Below are 26062 nucleotides of genomic sequence, written 5' to 3' on the forward strand. Positions count from 1 at the left end.
ACCAAACAAACACAGGCAGACAGTGTTTGTTGGTAATGAGGATCACCCTGTGGCTAAACATGCCTTGGTGCACGGCCAGCACATCTTGGCACAGTGTTACACCGTCCGGGTTATCTGGATACTTCCCACTAACACCAACCTGTCAGAACTCCGGAGATGGGAACTTGCCCTTCAGCATATCCTTTCTTCTCGCTATCCGCCAGGCCTCAATCTCCGCTAATTTCTAATTTCAATTTGCCGCCGCTCATACCTCACCTGTCTTTCAACTTCATCTCTGCCTCTGTACATCCGCCCCGACTGACATCTCTGCCCAAACTCTTTGCCTTTACAAATGTCTGCTTGTGTCTGTGTATGTGTGGATGGATATGTGTGTGTGTGCGAGTGTATACCTGTCCTTTTTTCCCCCTAAGGTAAGTCTTTCCACTCCCGGGATTGGAATGACTCCTTACCCTCTCCCTTAAAACCCATATCCTTTTGTCTTTCCTTCTCCTTCCCTCTTTCCTGACGAGGCAACCATAGGTTGCGAAAGCTAGAATTTTGTGTGTATGTTTGTGTGTCTATCGACCTGCCAGCGCTTTTGTTTGGTAAGTTTCATCATCTTTATTTTAGATATATTTTTCCCACGTGGAATGTTTCCCTCTATTATATATATATATATATATATATAAAAAAACAAAGATGAGGTGACTTACCGAACAAAAACGCTGGCAGGTCGATAGACACACAAACAAACACAAACATACACACAAAATTCAAGCTTTCGCAACAAATTGTTGCCTCATCAGGAAAGAGGGAAGGAGAGGGGAAGACGAAAGGAAGTGGGTTTTAAAGGAGAGGGTAAGGAGTCATTCCAATCCCGGGAGCGGAAAGACTTACCTTAGGGGGAAAAAAGGACAGGTATACACTCGCACACACGCACATATCCATCCACACATACAGACACAAGCAGATGTCTGCTTGTGTCTGTATGTGTGGATGGATATGTGCGTGTGTGCGAGTGTATACCTGTCCTTTTTTCCCCCTAAGGTAAGTCTTTCCGCTCCCGGGATTGGAATGACTCCTTACCCTCTCCTTTAAAACCCACTTCCTTTCGTCTTCCCCTCTCCTTCCCTCTTTCCTGATGAGGCAACAATTTGTTGCGAAAGCTTGAATTTTGTGTGTATGTTTGTGTTTGTTTGTGTGTCTATCGACCTGCCAGCGTTTTTGTTCGGTAAGTCACCTCATCTTTGTTTTTATATATAATTTTTCCCACGTGGAATGTTTCCTTCCATTATATTGATATATATATATATATAAAAAAATAAAGATGAGGTGACTTACCGAACGAAAGCGCTGGCAGGTCGATAGACACACAAACATACACACAAAATTCTAGCTTTCGCAACCAACGGTTGCCTCATCAGGAAAGAGGGAAGGAGAGGGAAAGATGAAAGGATGTGGGTATACACTCGCACACACACACATATCCATCCATGATGTGTGGATGGATATGTGTGTGTGTGCGCGCGAGTGTATACCTGTCCTTTTTTCCCCCTAAGGTAAGTCTTTCCGCTCCCGGGATTGGAATGACTCCTTACCCTCTCCCTTAAAACCCACATCCTTTCATCTTTCCCTCTCCTTCCCTCTTTCCTGATGAGGCAACCGTTGGTTGCGAAAGCTAGAATTTTGTGTGTATGTTTGTGTGTCTATCGACTTGCCAGCACTTTCGTTCGGTAAGTCACCTCATCTTTATTTTTATTTGTAATTTTTCCCACATGGAATGTTTCCCTATATATATATATATATATATATATATATGTCTGCTTGTGTCTGTATGTGTGGATGGATATGTGCGTGTGTGCGAGTGTATACCTGTCCTTTTTTCCCCCTAAGGTAAGTCTTTCCGCTCCCGGGATTGGAATGACTCCTTACCCTCTCCTTTAAAACCCACTTCCTTTCGTCTTCCCCTCTCCTTACCTCTTTCCTGATGAGGCAACAGTTTGTTGCGAAAGCTTGAATTTTGTGTGTGTGTTTGTGTTTGTTTGTGTGTCTATCGACCTGCCAGCGCTTTTGTTCGGTAAGTCACCTCATCTTTGTTTTTATATATAATTTTTCCCACGTGGAATGTTTCCTTCCATTATATATATATATAAGGAACCCCCCCATGAACCATGGACCTTGCCGTCGGTGGGGAGGCTTGCGTGCCTCAGCGATACAGATGGCCGTACCGTAGGTGCAACCACAACGGAGGGGTATCTGTTGAGAGGCCAGACAAACATGTGGTTCCTGAAGAGGGGCAGCAGCCTTTTCAGTAGTTGCAGGAGCAACAGTCTGGATGATTGACTGATCTGGCCTTGTAACATTAACCAAAACGGCCTTGCTGTGCTGGTACTGCGAACGGCTGAAAGCAAGGGGAAACTACAGCCGTAATTTTTCCCGAGGACATGCAGCTTTACTGTATGATTAAATGATGATGGTGTCCTCTTGGGTAAAATATTCCGGAGGAAAAATAGTCCCCCATTCGGATCTCCGGGCGGGGACTACTCAAGGGGACGTCATTATCAGGAGAAAGAAAACTGGCGTTCTACAGATCGGAGCGTGGAATGTCAGATCCCTTAATCGGGCAGGTAGGTTAGAAAATTTAAAAAGGGAAATTGATACGTTAAAGTTAGGTATAGTGGGAATTAGTGAAGTTCGGTGGCAGGAGGAACAAGACTTTTGGTCAGGTGAATACAGGGTTATAAATACAAAATCAAATAGGGGTAATGCAGGAGTAGGTTTCATAATGAATAAAAAAATAGGAGTGCGGGTTACCTACTACAAGCAGCATAGTGAACGCATTATTGTGGCCAAGATAGACACAAAGCCCATGCCTACTACAGTAGTACAAGTTTATATGCCAACTAGCTCTGCAGATGACGAAGAAATTGAAGAAATGTATGACGAGATAAAAGAAATTATTCAGGTGGTGAAGGGAGATGAAAATTTAATAGTCATGGGTGACTGGAATTCGTCAGTAGGAAAAGGGAGAGAAGGAAACATAGTAGGTGAATATGGATTGGGGGGAAGAAATGGAAGAGGAAGCCGCCTTGTAGAATTTTGCACAGAGCATAACTTAATCATAGCTAACACTTGGTTCAAGAATCTTAAAAGAAGGTTGTATACCTGGAAGAATCCTGGAGATACTAAAAGGTATCAGATAGATTATATAATGGTAAGACAGAGATTTAGGAAACAGGTTTTAAATTGTAAGACATTTCCAGGGGCAGATGTGGATCCTGACCACAATCTATTGGTTATGAACTGCAGATTGAAACTGAAGAAACTGCAAAAAGGTGGGAATTTAAGGAGATGGGACCTGGATAAGCTGAAAGAACCAGAGGTTGTAGAGAGTTTCAGGGAGAGCATAAGGGAACAATTGATAGGAATGGGGGAAAGAAATACAGTAGAAGAAGAATGGGTAGCTCTGAGGGATGAAGTAGTGAAGGCAGCAGACGATCAAGTAGGTAAAAAGGCGAGGGCTAATAGAAATCCATGGGTAACAGAAGAAATATTGAATTTAATTGATGAAAGGAGAAAATATAAAAATGCAGTGAATGAAGCAGGCAAAACGGAATACAAACGTCTCAAAAATGAGATCGACAGGAAGTGCAAAATGGCTAAGCAGGGATGAGTGGAGGACAAATGTAAGGATATAGAGGCTTGTCTCACTAGGGGTAAGATAGATACTGCCTACAGGAAAATTAAAGAGACCTTTGGAGAGAAGAGAACCACTTGTATGAATATCAAGAGCTCAGATGGAAACCCAGTTCTAAGCAAAGAAGGGAAGGCAGAAAGGTGGAAGGAGTATATAGAGGGTTTATACAAGGGCGATGTACTTGAGGACAATATTATGGAAATGGAAGAGGGTGTAGACGAAGACGAAATGGGAGATAAGATACTGCGTGAAGAGTTTGACAGAGCACTGAAAGACCTGAGTCGAAACAAGGCCCCGGGAGTAGACAACATTCCATTAGAACTACTGATGGCCTTGGGAGAGCCAGTCATGACAAAACTCTACCATATGGTGAGCAAGATGTATGAGACAGGCGAAATACCCTCAGACTTCAAGAAGAATATAATAATTCCAATCCCAAAGAAAGCAGGTGTTGACAGATGTGAAAATTACCGACTATCAGTTTAATAAGTCACAGCTGCAAAATACTAATGCGAATTCTTTACAGACGAATGGAAAAATTGGTAGAAGCGGACCTTGGGGAAGATCAGTTTGGATTCCGTAGAAATGTTGGAACACGTGAGGCAATAGTAACCTTACGACTTATCTTAGAAGAAAGATTAAGAAAAGGCAAACCTACGTTTCTAGCATTTGTAGACTTAGAGAAAGCTTTTGACAATGTTAATTGGAATACTCTCTTTCAAATTCTAAAGGTGGCAGGGGTAAATACAGGGAGCGAAAGGCTATTTACAATTTGTACAGAAACCAGATGGCAGTTATAAGAGTCGAGGGGCATGAAAGGGAAGCAGTGGTTGGGAAAGGAATGAGACAGGGTTGTAGCCTCTCCCCGATGTTATTCAATCTGTATATTGAACAAGCAGTAAAGGAAACCAAAGAAAAATTTGGAGTAAGTATTAAAATTCATGGAGAAGAAGTAAAAACTTTGAGGTTCGCCGATGACATTGTAATTCTGTCAGAGACAGCAAAGGACTTGGAAGAGCAGTTGAACGGAATGGACAGTGTCTTGAAAGGAGGATATAAGATGAAAATAAACAAAAGCAAAACAAGGATAATGGAATGTAGTCAAATAAAATCTGGCGATGCTGAGGGAATTAGATTAGGAAATGAGACACTTAAAGTAGTAAAGGAGTTTTGCTATTTGGGGAGCAAAATAACTGATGATGGTCGAAGTAGAGAGGATATAAAATGTAGACTGGCAATGGGAAGGAAAGCATTTCTGAAGAAGAGAAATTTGTTAACATCGAGTGTAGATTTAAGTGTCAGGAAGTCGTTTCTGAAAGTATTTGTATGGAGTGTAGCCATGTATGGAAGTGAAACATGGACGATAACTAGTCTGGACAAGAAGAGAATAGAAGCTTTCGAAATGTGGTGCTACAGAAGAATGCTGAAGATAAGGTGGGTAGATCACGTAACTAATGAAGAGGTATTGAATAGGATTGGGGAGAAGAGAACTTTGTGGCACAACTTGACTAGAGAAGGGATCGGTTGGTAGGACATGTTTTGAGGCATCAAGGGATCACAAATTTAGCACTGGAGGGAAGTGTGGAGGGTAAAAATCGTAGAGGTAGACCACGAGATGAATACACTAAGCAGATTCAGAAGGATGTAAGCTGCAGTAGGTACTGGGAGATGAAGAAGATTGCACAGCATAGAGTAGCATGGAGAGCTGCATCAAACCAGTCTCAGGACTGAAGACCACAACAGCAGCAACAACAACAACAACAATAGAGGGAAACATTCCACGTGGGACAAATATATCTAAAAACACAGATGATGTGACTTACCGAACGAAAGTGCTGGCAGGTCGATAGACACACAAACAAACACAAACATACACACAAAATTCAAGCTTTCGCAACAAACTGTTGCCTCATCAGGAAAGAGGGAAGGAGGGGGAAAGACGAAAGGATATGGGTTTTAAGGGAGAGGGTAAGGAGTCATTCCAATCCTAGGAGCGGAAAGACTTACCTTAGGGGGAAAAAAGTACAGGTATACACTCGCTCGCGCACACACACACACACATATCCATCCGCAAATACACAGACACAAGCAGACATTTGTGAAGACAAAGAGTTTGGGCAGAGATGTCAGTCGGGCAGAAGTAAAGAGGCAAAGATGTTGTTGAATGACTGGTGAGGTATGAGCGGCGACAAATTGAGGCCTGGCGGATAACGAGAAGAGAGGATATACTGAAGGGCAAGTTCCGATCTCCAGAGTTCTGATAGGTTGGTGTTAATGGGAAGTATCCAGATAACCCGGACAGTGTAACACTGTGCCAAGATGTGCTGGCCGTGCACCAAGGCATGTTTAGCCACAGGGTGATCCTCATTACCAACAAACATTGTCTGCCTGTGTCCGTTCATGCGAATGGACAGTTTGTTGCTGGTCATTCCCACATAGAAAGCTTCACAGTGTAGGCAGGTCAGTTGGTAAATCACGTGGGTGCTTTCACACATGGCTCTGCCTTTGATCGTGTACACCTTCCGGGTTACAGGACTGGAGTAGGTAGTGGTGGGAGGGTGCATGGGACAGGTTTTGCATCGGGGGCGGTTACAAGGATAGGAGCCAGAGGGTAGGGAAGGTGGTTTGGGGATTTCATAGGGATGAACTAACAGGTTACGAAGGTTAGGTGGACGGCGGAAAGACACTCTTGGTGGAGTGGGGAGGATTTCATGAAGGATGGATCTCATGTCAGGGGAGGATTTGAGGAAGTCGTATCCCTGCTGGAGAGCCACATTCAGAGTCTGATCCAGTCCCGGAAAGTATCCTGTCACAAGTGGGGCACTTTTTGGGGTTCTTCTGTGGGAGGTTCTGGGTTTGAGTGGATGATGAAGTGGCTCTGGTTATTTGCTTCTGTACCAGGTCGGGAGGGTAGTTGCGGGATGCGAAAGCTGTTTTCAGGTTGTTGGTGTAACGGTTGAGGGATTCCGGACTGGAGCAGATTCGTGTGCCATGAAGACCTAGGCTGTAGGGAAGGGACCGTTTGATGTGGAATGGGTGGCAACTGTCATAATGGAGGTACTGTTGCTTGTTGGTGGGTTTGATGTGGACGGACGTGTGAAGCTGGCCATTGGGCAGGTGGAGGTCAACGTCAAGGAAAGTGGCATGGGATTTGGAGTAGGACCAGGTGAATCTGATGGAACCAAAGGAGTTGAGGTTGGAGAGGAAATTCTGGAGTTCTTCACTGTGAGTTCAGATCATGAAGATGTCATCAATAAATCTGTACCAAACTTTGGGTTGGTAGGCCTGGGTAACCAAGAAGGCTTCCTCTAAGCGACCCATGAATAGGTTGGCGTACGAGGGGGCCATCCTGGTGCCCATGGCTGTTCCCTTTAATTGTTGGTATGTCTGGCCTTCGAAAGTGAAGAAGTTGTGGGTCAGGATGAAGCTGGCTAAGGTAATGAGGAAAGAGGTTTTTGGTAGGGTGGCAGGTGATCGGCGTGAAAGGAAGTGCTCCATCGCAGCGAGGCCCTGGACGTGCAGATTATTTGTGTATAAGGAAGTGGCATCAATGGTTACAAGGATGGTTTCCGGGGGTAACAGATTGGGTAGGGATTCCAAGCGTTCGAGAAAGTGGTTGGTGTCTTTGATGAAGGATGGGAGAGTGCATGTGATGGGTTGAAGGTGTTGATCTACGTAGGCAGAGATACGTTCTGTGGGGGCTTGGTAGCCAGCTACAATGGGACGGCCGGGATGATTGGGTTTGCGAATTTTAGGAAGAAGGTAGGTGGTGTGGGATGTAGGTGGGGTCAGGAGGTTGATGGAGTCAGGTGAATGGTTTTGTAGGGGGCCTAAGGTTCTGAGGATTCCTTGAAGCTCCGCCTGGACATCAGGAATGGGATTACCTTGGCAAACTTTGTATGTAGTGTTATCTGAAAGCTGACGCAGTCCCTCAGCCACATACTCCCGACGATCAAGTACCACGGTTGTGGAACCCTTGTCCGCTGGAAGAATGACGATGGATCGGTCAGCCTTCAGATCACGAATAGCCTGGGCTTCAGCAGTGGTGATGTTGGGAGTAGGATTAAGGTTTTTTAAGAAGCACTGAGAGGCAAGGCTGGAAGTCAGAAATTCCTGGAAAGTTTGGAGAGGGTGATTTTGAGGAAGAGGAGGTGGGTCCCGCTGTGACGGAGGACGGAACTGTTCCAAGCAGGGTTCAATTTGGATAGTGTCTTGCGGAGTGGGACCATTAGGAGTAGGATTAGGATCATTTTTCTTTGTGGCAAAGTGATATTTCCAGCAGAGAGTACGGGTGTAGGACAGTAAATCTTTGACAAGGGCTGTTTGGTTGAATCTGGGAGTGGGGCTGAAGGTGAGGCCTTTGGATAGGACAGAGGTTTCGGATTGGGAGAGAGGTTTGGAGGAAAGGTTAAGTACTGAATTAGGGTGTTGTGGTTCCAGATTGTGTTGATTGGAATTTTGAGGTTTTGGGGGGAGTGGAGCTGGAAGTGGGAGATTGAGTAGATGGGAGAGACTGGGTCTGTGTGCAATGAGAGGAGGTTGAGGTTTGCTGGAAAGGTTGTGAAGGGTGAGTGAGTCGCCTTTCCGGAGGTGGGAAACCAGGAGATTGGATGGGTTTTTGAGGTGGAGGGTGGCATGCTGTTCTAGTTTGCGATTGGCCTGTAGGAGGATGCTCTGAACAGCCGGTGTGGATGTGGGAGAGGAAAGATTGTGGACTTTTATTAAGGATAGGAGTTGACGGGTGTACTCCATCTTTGATTACGTTCCCCTTGTCATCTCATACCCTGGATTGTGAGTGATTGCATCCATTTTCACTTCTTAAACAATTTTTTCCTCTCTCCTCCCTGATGAAGGGACAATTGTCTAAAAGCTAGATTTTATTTACACTACTGGCCATTAAAATTGCTACACCAAGAAGAAATGCAGATGATAAACAGGTATTCATTGGACAAATATATTATACTAGAACTGACATGTGATTACATTTTCACGCAATTTGGGTGCATAGATCCTGAGAAATCAGTACCCAGAACTACCTCTGGCCGTAATAACAGCCTTGATATGCCTGGGCATTGAGTCAAACAGAGCTTGGATGGCATGTACAGGTACAGCTGCCCATGCAGCTTCAACACGATACCACAGTTCATCAAGAGTAGTGCCTGGCGTATTGTGACAAGCCAGTTGCTCGGCCACCATTGACCAGACGTTTTCAGTTGGTTAGAGATCTGGAGAATGTGCTGGCCAGGGTAGCAGTCGAACATTTTCTATATCCAGAAAGGCCCGTACAGGACCTGCAACATGCGATTGTGCATTATCCTGCTGAAATGTAGGGTTTCGCAGGGATCCAATGAAGGGTAGAACCACGGGTCGCAACACATCTGAAATGTAACGTCCACTGTTCAAAGTGCCGTCAATGCAAACAAGAGGTGACCGAGAAGCGTATCCAATGGCACCCCATACCATCACGCCGGCTGATATGCCAGTATGGCGATGATGAATACACGCTTCCAATGTGCGTTCACTGAGATGTCACCAAAGACAGAAGCGACCATCATGATGCTGTAAGCAGAACCTGGATTCATCTGAAAAAATGACGTTTTGCCATTCGTGCACCCCGGTCCGTTGTTGAGTACACCTTTGCAGGCACTCCTGTCTGTGATGCAGCGATAAGGGTAACCGCAGCCACGGTCTCCGAGCTGATAGTCCATGCTGCTGCAAACGATGTCAAACTGTTCGTGCAAATGGTTGTTGTCTTGCAAATGTCCCCATCTGCTGACTCAGGGATCGAGACGTAGCCCCATGGCTGCGAATAAGATGCCGGTCATCTCGACTGCTAGTGATACGAGGCCGTTGGGATCCAGCATGGTGTTCCATATTACCCTCCTGAATCCACCGATTCCATATTCTGCTAACAGTCATTGGATCTCGACAAACGCGAGCAGCAATGTCGCGATACGATAAATCGAAATCGCAATAGGCTACAATCTGGCCTTTATCTACATCTACATTTATACTCTGCAAGCCACCCAACGGTGTGTGGCGGAGGGCACTTTACGTGCCACTGTCATTACCTCCCTTTTCTGTTCCAGTCGCATATGGTTCGCGGGAAGAACGACTGTCTGAAAGCCTCCGTGCACGCTCGAATCTCTCTAATTTTACATTCGTGATCTCCTCAGGAGGTATAAGTAGGGGGAAGCAATATATTCGACACCTCATCCAGAAACGCACCCTCTCAAAACCTGGCGAGCAAGCTACTCCGCGATGCAGAGCGCCTCTCTTGCAGAGTCTGCCACTTGAGTTTGCTAAACATCTCCGTAAAGCTATCACGGTTACCAAATAACCCTGTGACGAAACGCGCCTCCGTCAACCCGATCTGGTATGGATCCCACACTGATGAGCAATACTCAAGTACAAGTCGAATGAGTGTTTTGTAAGCCACCTCCTTTGTTGATGGACTATATTTTCTAAGGACTCTCCCAATGAATCTCAAAATCTCAACCTGGTACCCACCTTACCAACAATTAATTTTATATGATCATTTGACTTCAAATCGTTCCGCACGCATACTCCCAGATATTTTACAGAAGTAACTGCTACTAGTGTTTGTTCTGCTATCATATAATCATACAATAAAGGATCCTTCTTTCTATGTATTCGCAATACAATACAAAGTCTGAAACGTGATGGTACGCATTTCTCCTCCTTACACGAGGCATCACAACAACGTTTCACCAGGCAATGGCGGTCAACTGCTGTTTGTGCATGAGAAATCGGTTGGAAACTTTCCTCATGTCAGCATGTTGTAGGTGTCGCCACCTGCGCCAACCTCGTGTGAATGCTCTGAAAAGCTAATCATTTGCATATCACAGCACCTTCTTCCTGTCGGTTAAATTTCGTGTCTGTAGCACGTCGTCTTCGTGGTGTAGCAATTTTAATGGCCAGTAGTGTATTTTCATCAGGTTTGTGTGACTGTCAGATGTATTGAGCGAAGTACTGGCCAGATCATTTGTTTCTTTGTATATTTTTCACATTTACCAGCTCTAGTGGATATGATATCTTAAAAAAATCGAGTGCTGGACCCAAGTCTTGTTTCAGTTTAAACCTCCGAACTGATTTATTAGGTTTCCTGGCAGCTTTAAAGCCTGAGTTTGCAGCATGGTGTTGCTCTCATCATATTTCATTTCTTAACTATTTTCAAAGCAGTGTTCGGTTACAGCTGATTTGCTTAGTTTCAGTCAAGTGTGTCACTGACATCCCTTGACTGTTACAATACGATTTCACAAAGTAAGACATGCCAAATTTGCTTGGAATGCAGTTCACAACTGGCTTTTGGGGCCCTACTTCACCTCAAATATTACAAAGGAACTTTTTTATCTTTGTTGATGGGAGCGAAATACAGTGGATGCCATGTTTCCATAAGAGTCGATCGATCTTTCCAGATACTGAGCCAGCTTAAGGTGAATAAGTGATTCTTCTCTTCTCTTTTTCTGTCCACTGTTTAGTATAGCTCAACACAATAATGAACCCATAGGGTCACAATGCTTCAAACATGTTTCAAGGAAATGGGAATATAAATGTTACTGGCCACTAAACTAAAAAACTGCATTACAATTTATTGATAAAAATACAAACTTTAAGCGAAATACTTGCACCTCAAAGAACACCAAAATGAAAATAGATGTTACTGATAGACTTAAATATGCACTTTTTAGTTAGTGGCAATGCTTATAACTCAGTGATATCAATTATACAATATGTGATGTCAGTTACAGACACGATTTGGTACATTTACTATTTTTTGGGTAATTTTTGAGGCAGATAATATAATGAATACATTTTTAGGAACATTCATAATTCAGTAAGCAAACTGACAATACAATGAAGAATGACCATCTTTCCAGTGCCTTTGGCTCACTTCTGATTCCTTGTTATGATACCGAAAAAAAATTGACATGACAAAATTTTTCAGCAACTTTGAAGAGAGACTGGAACAACAGAATGCATCATCATTGCACATTGTTACTATTTCACTGTTCTACACAAAACATTGTGGCATGATGGCAAGTTGTAGTATACAATGACCTGCCAATGTTGAGAATTTTTTTGAACATTTCTAGAGTTGAAGAATGTGACTCTGTGAAAAAGGGTTTATTAACTACACCATGTTCCACATGGTACAAGTTCGTGCAAGTCCGTTAAATATATTCTGTACAAATTTCAATAAAAGTGAAGATGGTTGAGATAGGAAACTTGGCTCATCTAACACGGAATGACCACATTTCATCCACAAGGCCTAGACAGTCCTTCTGAAGCAATTAATGGAATACAAAAATCCAGTAACCTAAAAATGTAGCCACCTGATTAAAAATGAGCACATAACGATGGCAGCGGGAAGGCGAATGGTCAACTTCAGTTTATTGGGAGAATTTTATGGAAGTATAATTCATCTGTAAAGGAGACCACGTACAGAGCAGTAATGCTTGAATGTGTGGGCTCCCCACCAGATCAAATTAAAGGAAGACATTAAAGCAATTAGGAGATCTGCTGCTATATTTGTTACTGGTAGGTTCGATTAACACAGAAGTATTATGGAGATGCTTCGTGAGTTCGGGTGGCCTGGACGATGTTCTTTTATGTGGAACACTAGTGAGGAAATTTAGAGAACTGGGATTTGAAGCTGACTGCAGAATGATTCTACAGCCACCACCATACATTTTGTGTAAGGATCACGAAGATAATTAGGGCTTGTACGAAGACATATAGACAGGCATTTTTCCTTCACTCAATCTGAAAGTGGAACAGGAAAAAAAAAAAGCCCAGTGGTGGTACAAGATACCCTCCACCACACAACATACAGTATGTATGTAGATGCAGATGTAAAATTGTTGTTTGCTTTGTATTAAGAAAATGTGTGTGTGTGTGTGTGTGTGTGTGTGTGTGTGTGTGTGGGGGGGGGGGGGGGGGGGGGGGGGGGGAAGCAGAATATGATTCTTGGAGGAAAAAAACGAGGGCTAAAAACGGAGGGTGGCGGAAGGAAATAAACAAAAATGGATACATGTAAAAACAACAGTATGATCAAAATTTGTACCTTGAGCATAGTACAAAGGTGCAGTCATTTCTGAAATACTAGATAAACTTCCTTAGCACAATAAATTTTTCCTTCTCATCTTGTCTCATCCAATTATGGCCTTTGATTATCACATACAGTATGTATTTCTAACAGGAATATCGTGCCACTGTGACATTCACAAGTTCCTTTTCATTACTAATCAATAATTATTACAGTAAATTTGCAGCATCGAATATTTATTTAAATTCTTTAAAAGATTTTGAAGCTTTCTGTTTTCTCATTGCAGTCGTAAGTGAACAACAAACTGAGTCCCTCATTTCTATCATGAGAGATGAGTACTAATATCATCACATTCATGTGAAACAAAACACTGTGTGTGTGTGTGTGTGTGTGTGTGTAGTCACAACATTGTGAGAGGTTTAAAATAATTAGGTTACTAAGAACCCACAATATGCTCGTATCCCACCCCTGTCTATTGTGTGAAGCTTTCAAAAAACACACAAGGGAACAAAGGCAAAGCTTTTATTTAATCACACAGTAGCATTGATAGGCATGAACAAAACGATTGTCTTTCTCTGTTCTTGTCATCCTGAGTCTTCCTCAACATTATTTCTTAGCGACTTTGCTATGCATATTTTTGAACAATGTAATTTCTTCCAATCATCTTCATCCATCGAGAAATATCTACTTCTGAAAACTACTTTCACATAGTTCCTTATTGTGTCTGCATCTGCTACCCTCTTGATAAACAGGATTCTTTTTTTTTTAATTTTCATTTGATTGTAATACCATGTTGATGATCTTTCTTCTTAGAATAATTTAAAATAACATGGTAATAATAAACAGTATTCATTTTAAAATACTGGATAATCGAGGATGGAATAATAACAATATTGAGAAATGGATACATTGCTACTCACCATGTAGAGGAGATGTTGAGTCGCAGACAGGCACACTGAAAATACCGCTATAGATGTAACCTTTCAGCAAAAAGGCCACCTAACATAGAAAACACACAGTGAGGCCTCAGTGATCAGTGATAGTGGCTGTGTGTGAGAGTTGTGCTTGCATGAATCTGCATGTACTTTCTATGTGAGAAGAAGGCCTTTTGGCCAAAAGCTCACATGTATAGCAGTATTTCTGTTGTGCCTGTCCGTGACTCAACATCATCTCTCTACAGTAAGTAGCAATCAATCTTTTTCTTCATACCGTCATTTGAAAACACTGTGATGAATACTAATTACCTGATCATTACACAGAAGTTCAACCCTTTCTTCAGCTATAGATCCTGTTTCCTGTCTTTCTGGATCTGTTCCACTGGGAGAACTAGGACCAGCTACTGAGCCAGATTCAGAACCAGCACCCAACACCTTTTCATATACATGTTCAGCAACTTTTCTCACTTGTATGAAATCATTGGCTATTAATCGGTCCCTGAAATAAAATGAACATTATATAATATGAACAAACATAATTTGAACATATATTATATACTACATTTTTGCTTACAATGAGAGTTCCTTAGAGGTATTTTTGATGTTTGGTTTGCGGGGCGCTCAAATGCGCAGTCATCAGCACCTGTACAATGTGCCAATTTTTAAACAGTTCAATTTTTTTACACAGTCCAATCTAGCCACTGTCACGAATGATGATGATGATAATGAAAACACCCAGTCCCCGGCAGAGAAAATCCCCAACCAGGCCAGGAACTGAACCTAGGATCACGAGATCCAGAGGCAGCAACACTAACCACTAGACCACGAGCTGCGGACCCTTCGGGGTGTGATAAACTTTTTGAAACCAACTATATGGTGATGTAGGTTAGGGTCCCAGGTATCACGCTCTGCAGCCATTTCTCGATTGTGAGCAATTGACAAAAAAGAATTTAAGAGTATCTTGAATTTCAATATATCTTCAAAAACAGTATTAATTTCAAAATGATGATGTACCTCAGTGGTTAAGTTATTTGGCCTGTATGCAGAGAGTCATGAGTTTGGATTCTATTGGGTGCATTTTTTTTTTTTACATTTTTATGAAAATGACCACAATATTTACTTTTATTCAATTAACACGTTTAATTATAATTTTTTCATTTCTAATCTTTTGCTGCTCTGTTAACTTTACTTGCTTACAATTTCTCTTCCTTTTATTCTTTCTCATTTTCAATCTTTGACCATATGATTTTAACTACTTTTAGGTGTTTTCTCAAATTTAATTCCTTCTTTTCTGTCGTTTTATTTTTTGTTTATATTATTGCAGTTGTTATTCTATTACTTTCATTTAAATCTTCACCAACCTTATTTTGTCCATGGTGCAAGAATAATTTATGTTTTAAATATTTGTATAACAATTACTACCCAAAAAATGTATATTTTGCAGTGCAAAATAAATTTGACACCACTACGCAACCAATTTAAATAAATTATTCTGTCATTTGTTTTTTCACCGATATATCAATATTTTCAAATTTTTAAATATTATAATAGGTAGGTAAATCAAAACTAGCAAACATAATTCGTGAAACACTAACAGGTACAGTATCTAAAGTCAAATTTATGGGAGAAGTATCTCAGCCTTTTGAAATAAAAACTGGTGTTAGACAAGGTGATGGTTTATCACCTTTACTGTTTAACTGTCTTCTACAAAAAATTGTAAGGATCTGGAATTCGGAGCTAAAAAAATCACAAAATTGAACCAATAACTCTGGGAAGGAAAACAAATGAAATTAAGGTAAACTGCTTGGCTTTTGCAGATGATTTCGCAATACTTTCAGAAAACCTGACAGAAGTTACTCAAACATTCTGGAAAAATTAGCAAACTGAACTGGTCTCAAAATTCATGACAAATATAGAAAATGCACCAAAATACATAGAAACACAAATAGGTAAAATAGAGTGAGTAAATAAATTTAAATATCCTGAAGAAACTATACAACAGAATGGACTAGAAAAATCTGCAATAGATGTAAGAATTAACAAAATGGAAAGAGCATATAGTTTGACCAAAAATATTTACAACAAGAAATGTATATCTAGAAAAACAAAACTAAAACATTACACCACAGTGATATGACCAGAATGTTTATTTGGATCTGAATGCCTAACGATGAACTATAAGATGGACAAACTAGAGGTAATGGAAAGAAGGATTATTAGAAAAATAATGGGTGCAATGAAAACTGCAGTTGGTTGGAAAATAAGAAGTAATGAGGAGATCTACAAAAATATAGAGAAAATATCTGAAGTAATGGCCAAACGAAGATTAACCTTTTTTGGACATCTCTACCGAATGGATGGAAACAGACTAACAAAACAAATACTCCTGTATTTCTGGAAGAAGAAATCGACAATAGCATGGATTACAGAAGTAAGAAAAGATCTTGAAAGAAACAACATCAAAGAATCAGAAATAGCAGAAAGAAAGCGTTTTAAAAACAAAATGCTAAATTTGGAAGGCTTTCAAAGCAGAAGAAATAAAAAAATCGGGAACAACATGGACAGAAGAAAGGAAGAGACTTCATGGGGAGAAAATGAGGGAATACTGGAAAAATAGGAAACAACAACAAAGGAAGAAGAGGAACTGAAGTTGTTAACATGATCCTAGTTGGTCAATACGATTGTGGGTGGGGGTGGGGGGGTGGGGTGGGGGAGATAAAAGTATTTAAAATCACAGGACAAAGATTCCATGTGAGAAAAGAATAAAAAATGAAAGTTAGTTAAAAAGTTAATAAGATAATTAAAATAAAGCAGCAAAGGATTGGAATTAAAAATATATTTACACTGCTCATATGAATAAAAAAGTGATTGCAGGTGTTATGATAAAGATGTAAATAAATAAATAAAGAAATAAAAAGAAAATGCAGAACCCACAGCTCTCCACCTACCAGTCAAATAATTCAATCACTAGTCAACAGTACCGTTTTGAAATTAATAGTATTTTTAAAGGTCTAGTGAAGTCCAAGAAATTTTATTTTTCATTTTTTTCTGTTACTCTCAAACAAGGGTCTACCAGGGAAATGACTGCAGAATGTTATAACTGGGACCCTAGCATATGCAACTATATATGTGGTTTCAGAAAGTCAATCTAAGCCATGGGGATGTCTCTTTGTTAGCATTACACATTGATTAGGACTAACAGCTGAACCCTTTGTAAAGCAATGAGCAATGAAATATGAAACCTCTTTCAATTTTTAGTATGATTTTCCATTAAACTCATTAGGTCTAATGGAAGCTGCAGCAATGGTGCCCATATTCTTAACTATTATATGTAATTTTGAACGAACTCTAGGCAGGCTCTGTGATTTAAACTAATCAGCACTCTCAAAGAAAGTGGCAAAATATGAAGGAATACATGACAATGGAACATTCATAAAGCTTCTTAATGTTGCTGATACCAGATTGTTGCCCGCTGGTGAGAAACTTCAACAAGTAACGGAAGAACTAAACAGAGGAAGTTTGACAGAATGCCTAGTAATTACAACAAGATCCCATCAGTGTGTAATCGATACTATGAAATTAAAATAAACAAATAACAAAGAAGTCACAGAACCAATTAAATTTTGTATTTAGGGTTGTTGAAGATGAATGGATGAACAGCAACTGAAATAAAACACAAGAGCAAAAATTTTAATGTGTTTCAAATAGTGAGTTTACATGCAGTGTTAAGTTTTGACTTATGGCAAGAATATATGGACTTCAAATAAATAAAACACTAAATAAATGGCCATAAAGAAAATGGCGTGTATGTGCGTAGGACATGTAGCTAGGCAAATGGATGACTTAAAGAGAGGTGGGTAGATAACATTAACAGATATATGAAGGTAGTATCTGTTCCAGAAAGAACAGATACCATTGATGACCGTGCAGCTTCTCTAGAATGAAATCTACACCCTAGCTGCAAACAGAAGTTGATATACATCATTGGTGACGTGTTGAAAATGTGCGGCCCGACCGTGACTCCAACCCGAGACCTCCTGCTTACATGGCAGATGCTCTATCCAGCTGAGCCACTGAGGGCACAGATACTACCTTCATATATAGTTAAAATATGGCTACCTTGCCACTGACCTTCTTGTGCGAACGCACACACTATGCCCCAACTCATATGGGACTTGGTAGATTAATCTGCTACGGGTAATGAGTTTGATGGGCAAACATCTATTAGGCACATTATGAATGTAGTGGTTTGGACATGTTGGGAATGTGGATCTCACGGGGAGCATGCGAGGGATAAGTCTCTGCAGGCGCACTATCCTCTGTGCCCTCGGTGGCTCAGCTGGACAAAGTGTCTGCCGTGTACGCAGGAGATCCCGGGTCTGAGTCCAGGTCGGGGCACACATTTTCAACATGTCTCCAATGATGTATATCAATGCCTGTTTGCAGCTAGAGTGTCGACTTAATTATCATTTCAATATTAACAGACATATAGGAGCAACTTTGAAGGATGTAGCTGAGGATTGTAATGCTTGGAAAAGTCTGATGGAGGCCTTAATCCAATAGTAGATGACTGATGATGGTTATTATTGCTGTCCTGATATTGTTGGTTAGTCGATTGGAAGGTGGGGGTGGGGGATGACCAAACAGCGAGATCATCAGTCCCACTATCCAAGGTGGCAGATACTAATGTAGGAACAACACCATGGGAAAAAAAAAAGGGGGGGCATAAGGGATATCAGAGTGGTATGAAGAGTAAGGAACAGGAGGAGGGAGGTGGGAAGGGGCAAGAGCAGGGGGCACTCCAAAGGCACCACTGGCGACCCATCCTGATCCGCACACCATTCTATGGTCATGACACAGCAGGGACCACACCAGGGAAAGAAGACATAGGTAAAGGGGCAAACAAAAGGGCACAGACCACCAGACAAAAAGTGGGGAGAAATTGGGGGGAACCTAGTCAGCATAGAGGTAAGGCTGATGGCCTCTCAAATCATATCAAATCAAATCAATGCCAATGCCAATGCCAACTGAGGGGTTCCAATTCCAGAAGGAAATTCCGGTATCTAAACCAAACCATTTTGGTGAAGAAAACAAGAGGACAGGCGTAACCATGCAAGTGCCACTCACTAACACCCGTGACAAGGGCCACGGGAGTGCGTATTTTGAGTGAATTTTTAAAAGGCAGGAGCAGTGCTGCAAAATATGGATCATGACAACAGGGGTCCCGCAACGACTGATTACAGAGTAAAAAAAACTATTTATTAACCTGGTATGGTCCATACACAGACACAACAGGTTGGTGGATTCCCACTGGGAGAGGTAGAAGGAAGAACACCATGTGGCAGGAGTCCCCTTAATGGTATGAAGTTATTAGGCCAGGGGTTGACTCTCCCCCATCCCCACTCACCCCCTCCCACAAAAGTCGGCCAAGGAATCCACCCTGGAGGGTTCAAGCCCATTACCCTGGAATAACCAAACAAGCAGCATGGTGAAGAACAGTGTGAAGGTAGGGAAAGGCAGAACCAAGGGATGGTAGGAAAAAAACCTAGGCAATAGCCTGAAGGCCACTTATTGAGTCCACACATAACAGAACTTAGGTGAAGGAGGCCCATTAAATACAGCAAAGAGCCTAGTAAATGGCCATCAGTTCCGCAATAAACATCACATATGTGGCAGGCAAGAGATGGTGTTCTATGCCAACAGAAGATGTGAAGGCACATCCCAAGTGATTAGCAGATTTAGACCCATCAGTGTAAAAAACAGTAGTACACTCTTGTATAAACAGGTGGAACAAACTATGGAAAACCATAGTCTGAGCAACAGAGGCTTTCAGATTCCGGGAGAGAAACATCCGATTCCAGATCTGAGGAACTAATGGGGAGAACGGGGGAGGGTGGGGGGTTGTTCGGGAGAGAACATGAGGAACAGAGTAAAGAACGTAGATGGAAATCGAGGCAAAGAGAAGCCCAACTCACAAACCCACCTGAGGGCGGGCAGTAGGCAGGCAATGTCCCAGAGCCACCAAAATAAATAAAAAGGAAGGTGAGCAGGGACAGAGTATACAGCAATGGTATAGGAAACCAGGAGTTGGACCACTGAACTGAAATGGAGGGAGGGATGTCTCAGCATCAACCAGAAGAATATCAACAGGGCTAGTACGAAAGGCACTGGTAGGCAAATGGACACACAATGGTGGACCAGGTCTGAGAGGAGCAGCATGGAACGAGCAACTGAGTCATAAACTGGACAACCATAGTCCCGACAGGACAGAACTTAGGCCAGATATAGATGGAGAACAGCCAAATGACCTGCATCCCAAGATGTGCAGGCAAGGAAACGGATACCATGTTATGGAAACTGCCAATCTTCAAAAGGTGGATATGGGGCAACCAAGTAAGCTTTTTGTCAAAAAGAAACTCCAAGAAATGGAACTGGCAAACAAAAAAAATTACGATAGGATCCTGAAGATCCCACTCATGAAGTGAAAGCAGGTGTGAAGGTGCCAACCAATGTCGTAGGCCTTACCAAGGTTGAAGAAAACTGTGACAAGATGGCGGTCTGTGAAATGGACCGCGGAACTTCGGTTTACAACCAAAGCAGGTGATCAATCCGAGACTGTTTCTCTCAAAAGCTGCACTGATAAGGAGAAAAACGTCATGAGATTCAAGGAACCAACAAAGCCGAAGAGCCACCATCCATTCAAACAACTTGCAGAGGACATTGGTGAGACTGATCCACAGGTGATCACTGAGGGCCAACAAATCCTTACTGGGCATAAGGAGAGAAACTCAATATTGTCCCACCACTGAGAAGGGAAAACACCTAGGAGTTATATGAGTATACAGTTTAACGCCTGGAGGAGATATTGTCATTGTGGAGGAGTGAGGTGTTGAAGCAACTGGTTATGGATGGAATCAGGGCCAGGATCTGTATCGTGGGAAGAGCCGAGGACCTGAAGTAGCTCCCATTCAGTGAAGGGTTCATTGTAGGATTCCTCCTGACAAGAGGTAATATGTAAGTGGGAAGCTTTGGCCCACTGTTTCTGGTGGAGTAAGGTGTCTGGATTGAAGGCCAACATCAATGTGTCGCCAGATGTCAGATCTGTACTAAGGCCATTCAGTAGCGCTAGGCCCGGGATGAAAGACTACCGTTGGCAACCTGGGAGGGTGTGGAGTGTAGCTCCTCCCTATGTTCTTTGGTCCCTTCATTACGAGTGTGGGCTACACTCCACACCCGTAATGAAGGGACAAAATAACCTAGGGAGAAGAGAAAGGGTTTCCAACATCCTGCCTGCTCTTTTTGATTAAGTAACAGGCCTTGGCATGAAAGTGTTTAAAGGTACTAAGTCGAGTGGAGGGCAGGTGCCACTAAGGTATTGTAAGGCTCGCCGGCAATCATGGATGGTGACGGCAATGGCCATGCTCCACCAGACAACTGACTGGTGGCAAAAGGGGCTTGTCGAGCAGCGGACGGGAAACCCGGCAATGCAAATAATCTTACTGGACTCGTCATCGAAATCTTCATCAGTACAATCTGACAAACAAGGGGTAAACACAATCTGGGAGGCATATAGATGTCATCAGTGTGATGGAAAGCCCTGTGGGGTAACCTGGCCATCGGCACGTGGGAATGGAAAGAGAGAATCAACAGGAAGAAATCACTGTTGCAAAGGTCATTGGGCTGCAACCAGTTTAATGAAGGGAAATGGGAAGGGAACTAGAGCAGAAGATCAATAGCAGAGAAAATGCCATAAAAAGCACTAAAATTGGTATGGCAACCATGATTAAGAAGGCATACATCATAGTTCACAAGAAACTGGTCTACAAGGAAATCCCAACTAGATGAAAAAGTGCTGCCCCACAAGAGGTGATGGGCTATTCCCCAAGGAGAAAGAAAGGAGGGGGCATGGGGGAGAGGGGTTGCTGAAGGAGAGCAGTTAGGGCAGCAGGTCTAGGTGGCCTGTCAGGAGAGAGCTAAAGATGATGCAGACTCCAAGCCACGCAGCAAAGACTTATGATGTGGTACGTAGGAGAGTAAATGTACTAACCATGTCCATATGGACCAACACGCAAATGTCACTGGAAGCCTCTGAAGGGCCTACCTGGTTTCAACAGAAAGCATGGAACCCACGAAGGGATGGTGAGCGATCATCAGTAAAATTAGATTCCTGTAGAATGACACAAGCTGCAGAGCAAAAGGAAATAAAGGATTGCAACTATGGAAGGTGATAGCGGTATCAGTTACAATTCCACTGAATAAGCACAGAACAGGCATCCAAACAGAAGGCGAATGATTCAAAGCTGGTCATCCCGTCACTAACTAGGATGAGACAACATCCATAAACAAGAAGTCAGACTCAGGTCACGAGAGGGGAATTGGGACTGAAGGGGCTTTGTCCTGGGACTTACTTTGCTTCTTCTTCTTCTTCTTCTTCTTCTTCTTCTTCTTCCCCTCCTCCTTCACAGGTTGAGGAGGGCAGGGCCAGGGGAGAGAGAAGGCCTCACCAAGATATGAAATGGAGGGTGGAGGGAGAGCACGGACTGTGGGTCATGTGGCCAAAGCGAGGCAGCAGGTCTGGAAGACACCAGGGAGGTGGTTTTTTTTTTTTTTTTGGGGCGCACAACTACAGTGGTCATTAGCGCCCAGACTAAATTATGAATGCACTGCGAGGCACAATGTTAAAACAGCAACTAAAAAGGACAACACTATAAAAGGCACATTAACAGGCAAGGGATTAAAAGAAAACAGCATAATCAAATGTCCTTAGACAGGTTTGTCAAGAGGATTAAACGAAGAATGTGAGCAGCTGCTCCTGGGTCATCCGCTAAAATTTCATCCAGAGTATATGGGAGGCCAAGATCAATGCGCAGTGTATTAAAATTTGAACAGGACATTAAAATGTGGTGTATCGTCAGCAATTGCCCACATGGGCAGAACGGTGCTGGCGCAGCCATCAGCAGATGGCAGTGGCTGAACCGGCAGTGTCCAATCCGTAACCAGGCCAAAACGACCTCCTCCCGCCTAGAAGGCGTGAAGAGGTCGTCCAAGCCGTGAGGAGAAGTTTCAAGGCCCAAAGCTTGTTTTCAATAAGTGTAGACCAATCAGCATGCCACAGCGATAAAAATGTGCTGACAAATGACCCTGCTAAAATCAGATGAAGGCACACAACAAGAAACTGTCCTAGGCTGGAGGACCACAGCCTTGGCCGCAGCATCTGCAGCTTCATTCCCAGGGATACCGACATGACCAGGAACCCACATAAAGGTAACCAGAGAACCGTCATCTGCCAGCTGCTGTAGAGAGTGTTGGATCCGGTGCACAAAAGGGTGAACCGGATACGGATCACTGAGGCTCTGGATGGTGCTCAGGGAATCAGAGCAGATGACATAAGCAGAAAGTCGATGGCGACGGATGTAAAGAACAGCCTCATAGATGGCAAATAGCTCAGCAGTGAGGACCGAACAATGGCCACGGAGCCGGTATTTGAAAATGCGTGCCCCGACAAGAAAAGAACACCCGACACCATCATTGGTCTTAGAGCCATCTGTATAAATGATGATCGTATTAATGAACTTTGAACAAAGTTCGACAAACCGCGAGCGGTATACCGAAGCTGGGATAACCTCCTTTGGGAGCGTGCTGAGGTCAAGATGAACGCGAACCTGAGCCTGGAGCCAAGGTGGCATTTGGCTCTCGCCCACTCTAAAGGTTGCAGAGAGTGGAAAATCAAGTTGCTGAAGGAGGCGACGAAAGCGAGCTCCAGGGGGTAGCAGGGCAGATACATACAACCCGTATTGATGGTCGAGAGACTCGTCAAAAAACGAACGATAAGACGGGTGGTAGGGCACTGATAATAGCCGACAGGCATACGGACAAAGCAGTATGTCGCGTGGGTAGGTTAGTGGCAATTCACCGGCTTCAGCATGAAGACTCTCGACGGGACTCGTATAGAACGCACTGATCGCAAGACGTAACCCCCGATGTTGTATAGAGTTGAGGTAGCGTAAGATGGACAGCTGTGCAGAGGAGTATACAAAGCTCCCATTATCCAGCTTTGAGCGGGCTATCGACTGGTATAGGCGAAGTAGGACGGTTCGATCCGCTCCCCACGACGTACTGCTGAGAACACGGACATTGAGGGAACAGGTACAATGGGCAGCCAAATATGACACATGTGGAAACCAGCTAAGTTTCCTGTCAAATGTAGGACCCCACAACGTACTGCTGAGAACACGGACATTGAGGGAACAGGTACAATGGGCAGCCAAATATGACACATGCGGACACCAGCTAAGTTTCCTGTCAAATGTAAGTCCTAAAAATTTTGTTGTCTCCACGAATGGGAGAGCAGCGAGATCGAGATGTAAGGCCGGTGGGAGAAACTCTTTGTAGTGCCAGAAGTTAATACAGACTGTCTTCTCGGCAGAAAAACGGAAGCCACTGGCGACACTACAGGAGTAAAGACGGTCAACACAATGCTGAAGACAGCGCTCCAGGAAACATGTACGCTGCGCACTGCAGTAGACGGTAAAATCATCCACAAAAAGGGAGCCTGATACATCAGCTGGGAGGCAATCCATTATTGGATTGATCACTATGGCAAGAGAGCGCTGCTCAAAATTGAGTCCTGTGGCACCCCATTCTCCTGGCGAAAGGCGTCGGACAGGACAGAACCCACACGTAACCTGAACTTGCGATCCATTAAAAATGCACGAATAAAAAGAGGGAGGTGACCGCGAAGGCGCCATGTATGCATGGTGCGGAGAATGCCCCCCCCCCCCCCCCCCCCCCCCCCCTCCAACAGGCGTTGCAAGCCTTCTCCAAATCAAAGGACACAGCTACTGTCTGGCACTTCTGCAAGAAGTTATTCATAATGAAGGTCAACAAGGTAACCAGATGGTCAACAGCAGAGCGGCACCTACGAAATCCACATTGTACATTGGTAAGTAGGCGACGAGATTCGAGCAGCCAAACCAAACGAGAGTTAACCATTTGTTCCATCACCTTACAGACACAGCTGGTAAGGGAAATGGGTCGATAACTGGAAGGCAAGTGCTTGTCCTTCCATGGCTTAGGAATTGGTACAACAATAGATTCACACCAGCATGTGGGAACATGATCCTTAATCCAGATGCAATTATAAGTACGAAGAAGAAAACCTTTACCCGCAGGAGCAAGGTTCTTCAGCATCTGAATGTGAATAGAATCAGGCCCCGGAGCAGAGGACCATGACCGGGCAAGTGCACTTTCTAGTTCCCGCATGGTGAATGAGGCATTATAACTTTCATGATTCGAGGAGCGGAAGTTAGGTGGCCTTGCCCCCTCTGCCCGTTTTCGGGGAAGGAAGGCAGGGTGGTAATGAGTGGAGCTCGAAACTTCTGCGAAAAATCGGCCAAAGGCATTGGAGACATCCTCAGGGGCCACAAGGACATCATTCGCGACCGCCAAGCCAGTAACTGGTGAGTGGACCTTAGTGCCAAATAGCCGGTGCAGGCGACCCCAGACAACAGAAGGAGTAAAACTGTTGAAGGAGCTTGTGAAAGCAGCCCAGCTGGCTTTCTTTAATAACACGATGACACTGCGCACGTAATCGTTTATAATTAATACAATTCACCATCGTAGGGTGGCGTTTAAAGGTGCGTAAAGCACGTCGACGAGCACGTATAGCATCTCTACATGCTGCAGTCCACCAGGGGACCGGTACGCGATGTGGAGAAGAAGTAGTCGAAGGGATGGAATATTCAGCAGCAATGAGAATGACTTCCGTGAGGTGTGTGACCTGACTATCGTAGCCTGTGAAGTTTTGATCCTGAAATGTCGCCCTGGAAGAGAAGAGCCCCTAGTCTGCTTTGGAGATGTTCCAACTAGTTGAGCCTGGAGATGGGGTATGATGCAGGAGATGGATAACACAAGGGAAGTGGTCGCTCGAATACGTATCAGAAAGGGCGTACCACTCAAACTGACGTGCAAGTTGGGTAGTACATATAGAGAGGTCTAAATGGGAATAGGTGTGAGTTGTGTCTGAAAGAAAAGTAGGGGCACCAGTATTGAGGCAGACAAGATTGAGGTGGTTGAAAAGGTCTGCTATCAGGCAGCCTCTCGGGCAGGATGCTGGAGAGCCCCAAAGGGGATGGTGGGCACTGGTGGGCACTGAAGTCTCCAGTCAACAAAAATGGTGCAGGTAGCTGAGCAATAATTTGCATTATATCTGCCCTAGTAACGGCAGACAACGATGGAGTGTAAACAGTACAAACGGAAAATGTGAAAGTGGGCAGAGTAAGTCGTACAGCAACTGCCTGCAGATCGGTGTGCAATGTGATGGGATCATAGTAGATATCATCCCAGACCAGCAACATAACCCCTCCACGAGCCGGAATACCT

General features: G+C 43.4%; 1 protein-coding gene across 1 annotated transcript in view; it reads right to left on the minus strand.

Annotated features, from left to right (window-relative positions):
• Window positions 1-26062, minus strand: part of LOC124804770 (WD repeat-containing protein 48-like) — a 162473-nt gene that overhangs the window by 3138 nt on the left and 133273 nt on the right. The window contains exon 12 of the mRNA XM_047265088.1: window positions 13991-14180. Coding sequence (XP_047121044.1) covers window positions 13991-14180 — 190 coding nt within the window. The remainder of the gene's footprint in view (window positions 1-13990; window positions 14181-26062) is intronic.

Source organism: Schistocerca piceifrons, chromosome 7, assembly GCF_021461385.2.
Source record: "Schistocerca piceifrons isolate TAMUIC-IGC-003096 chromosome 7, iqSchPice1.1, whole genome shotgun sequence".
NCBI lineage: Eukaryota > Metazoa > Arthropoda > Insecta > Orthoptera > Acrididae > Schistocerca > Schistocerca piceifrons.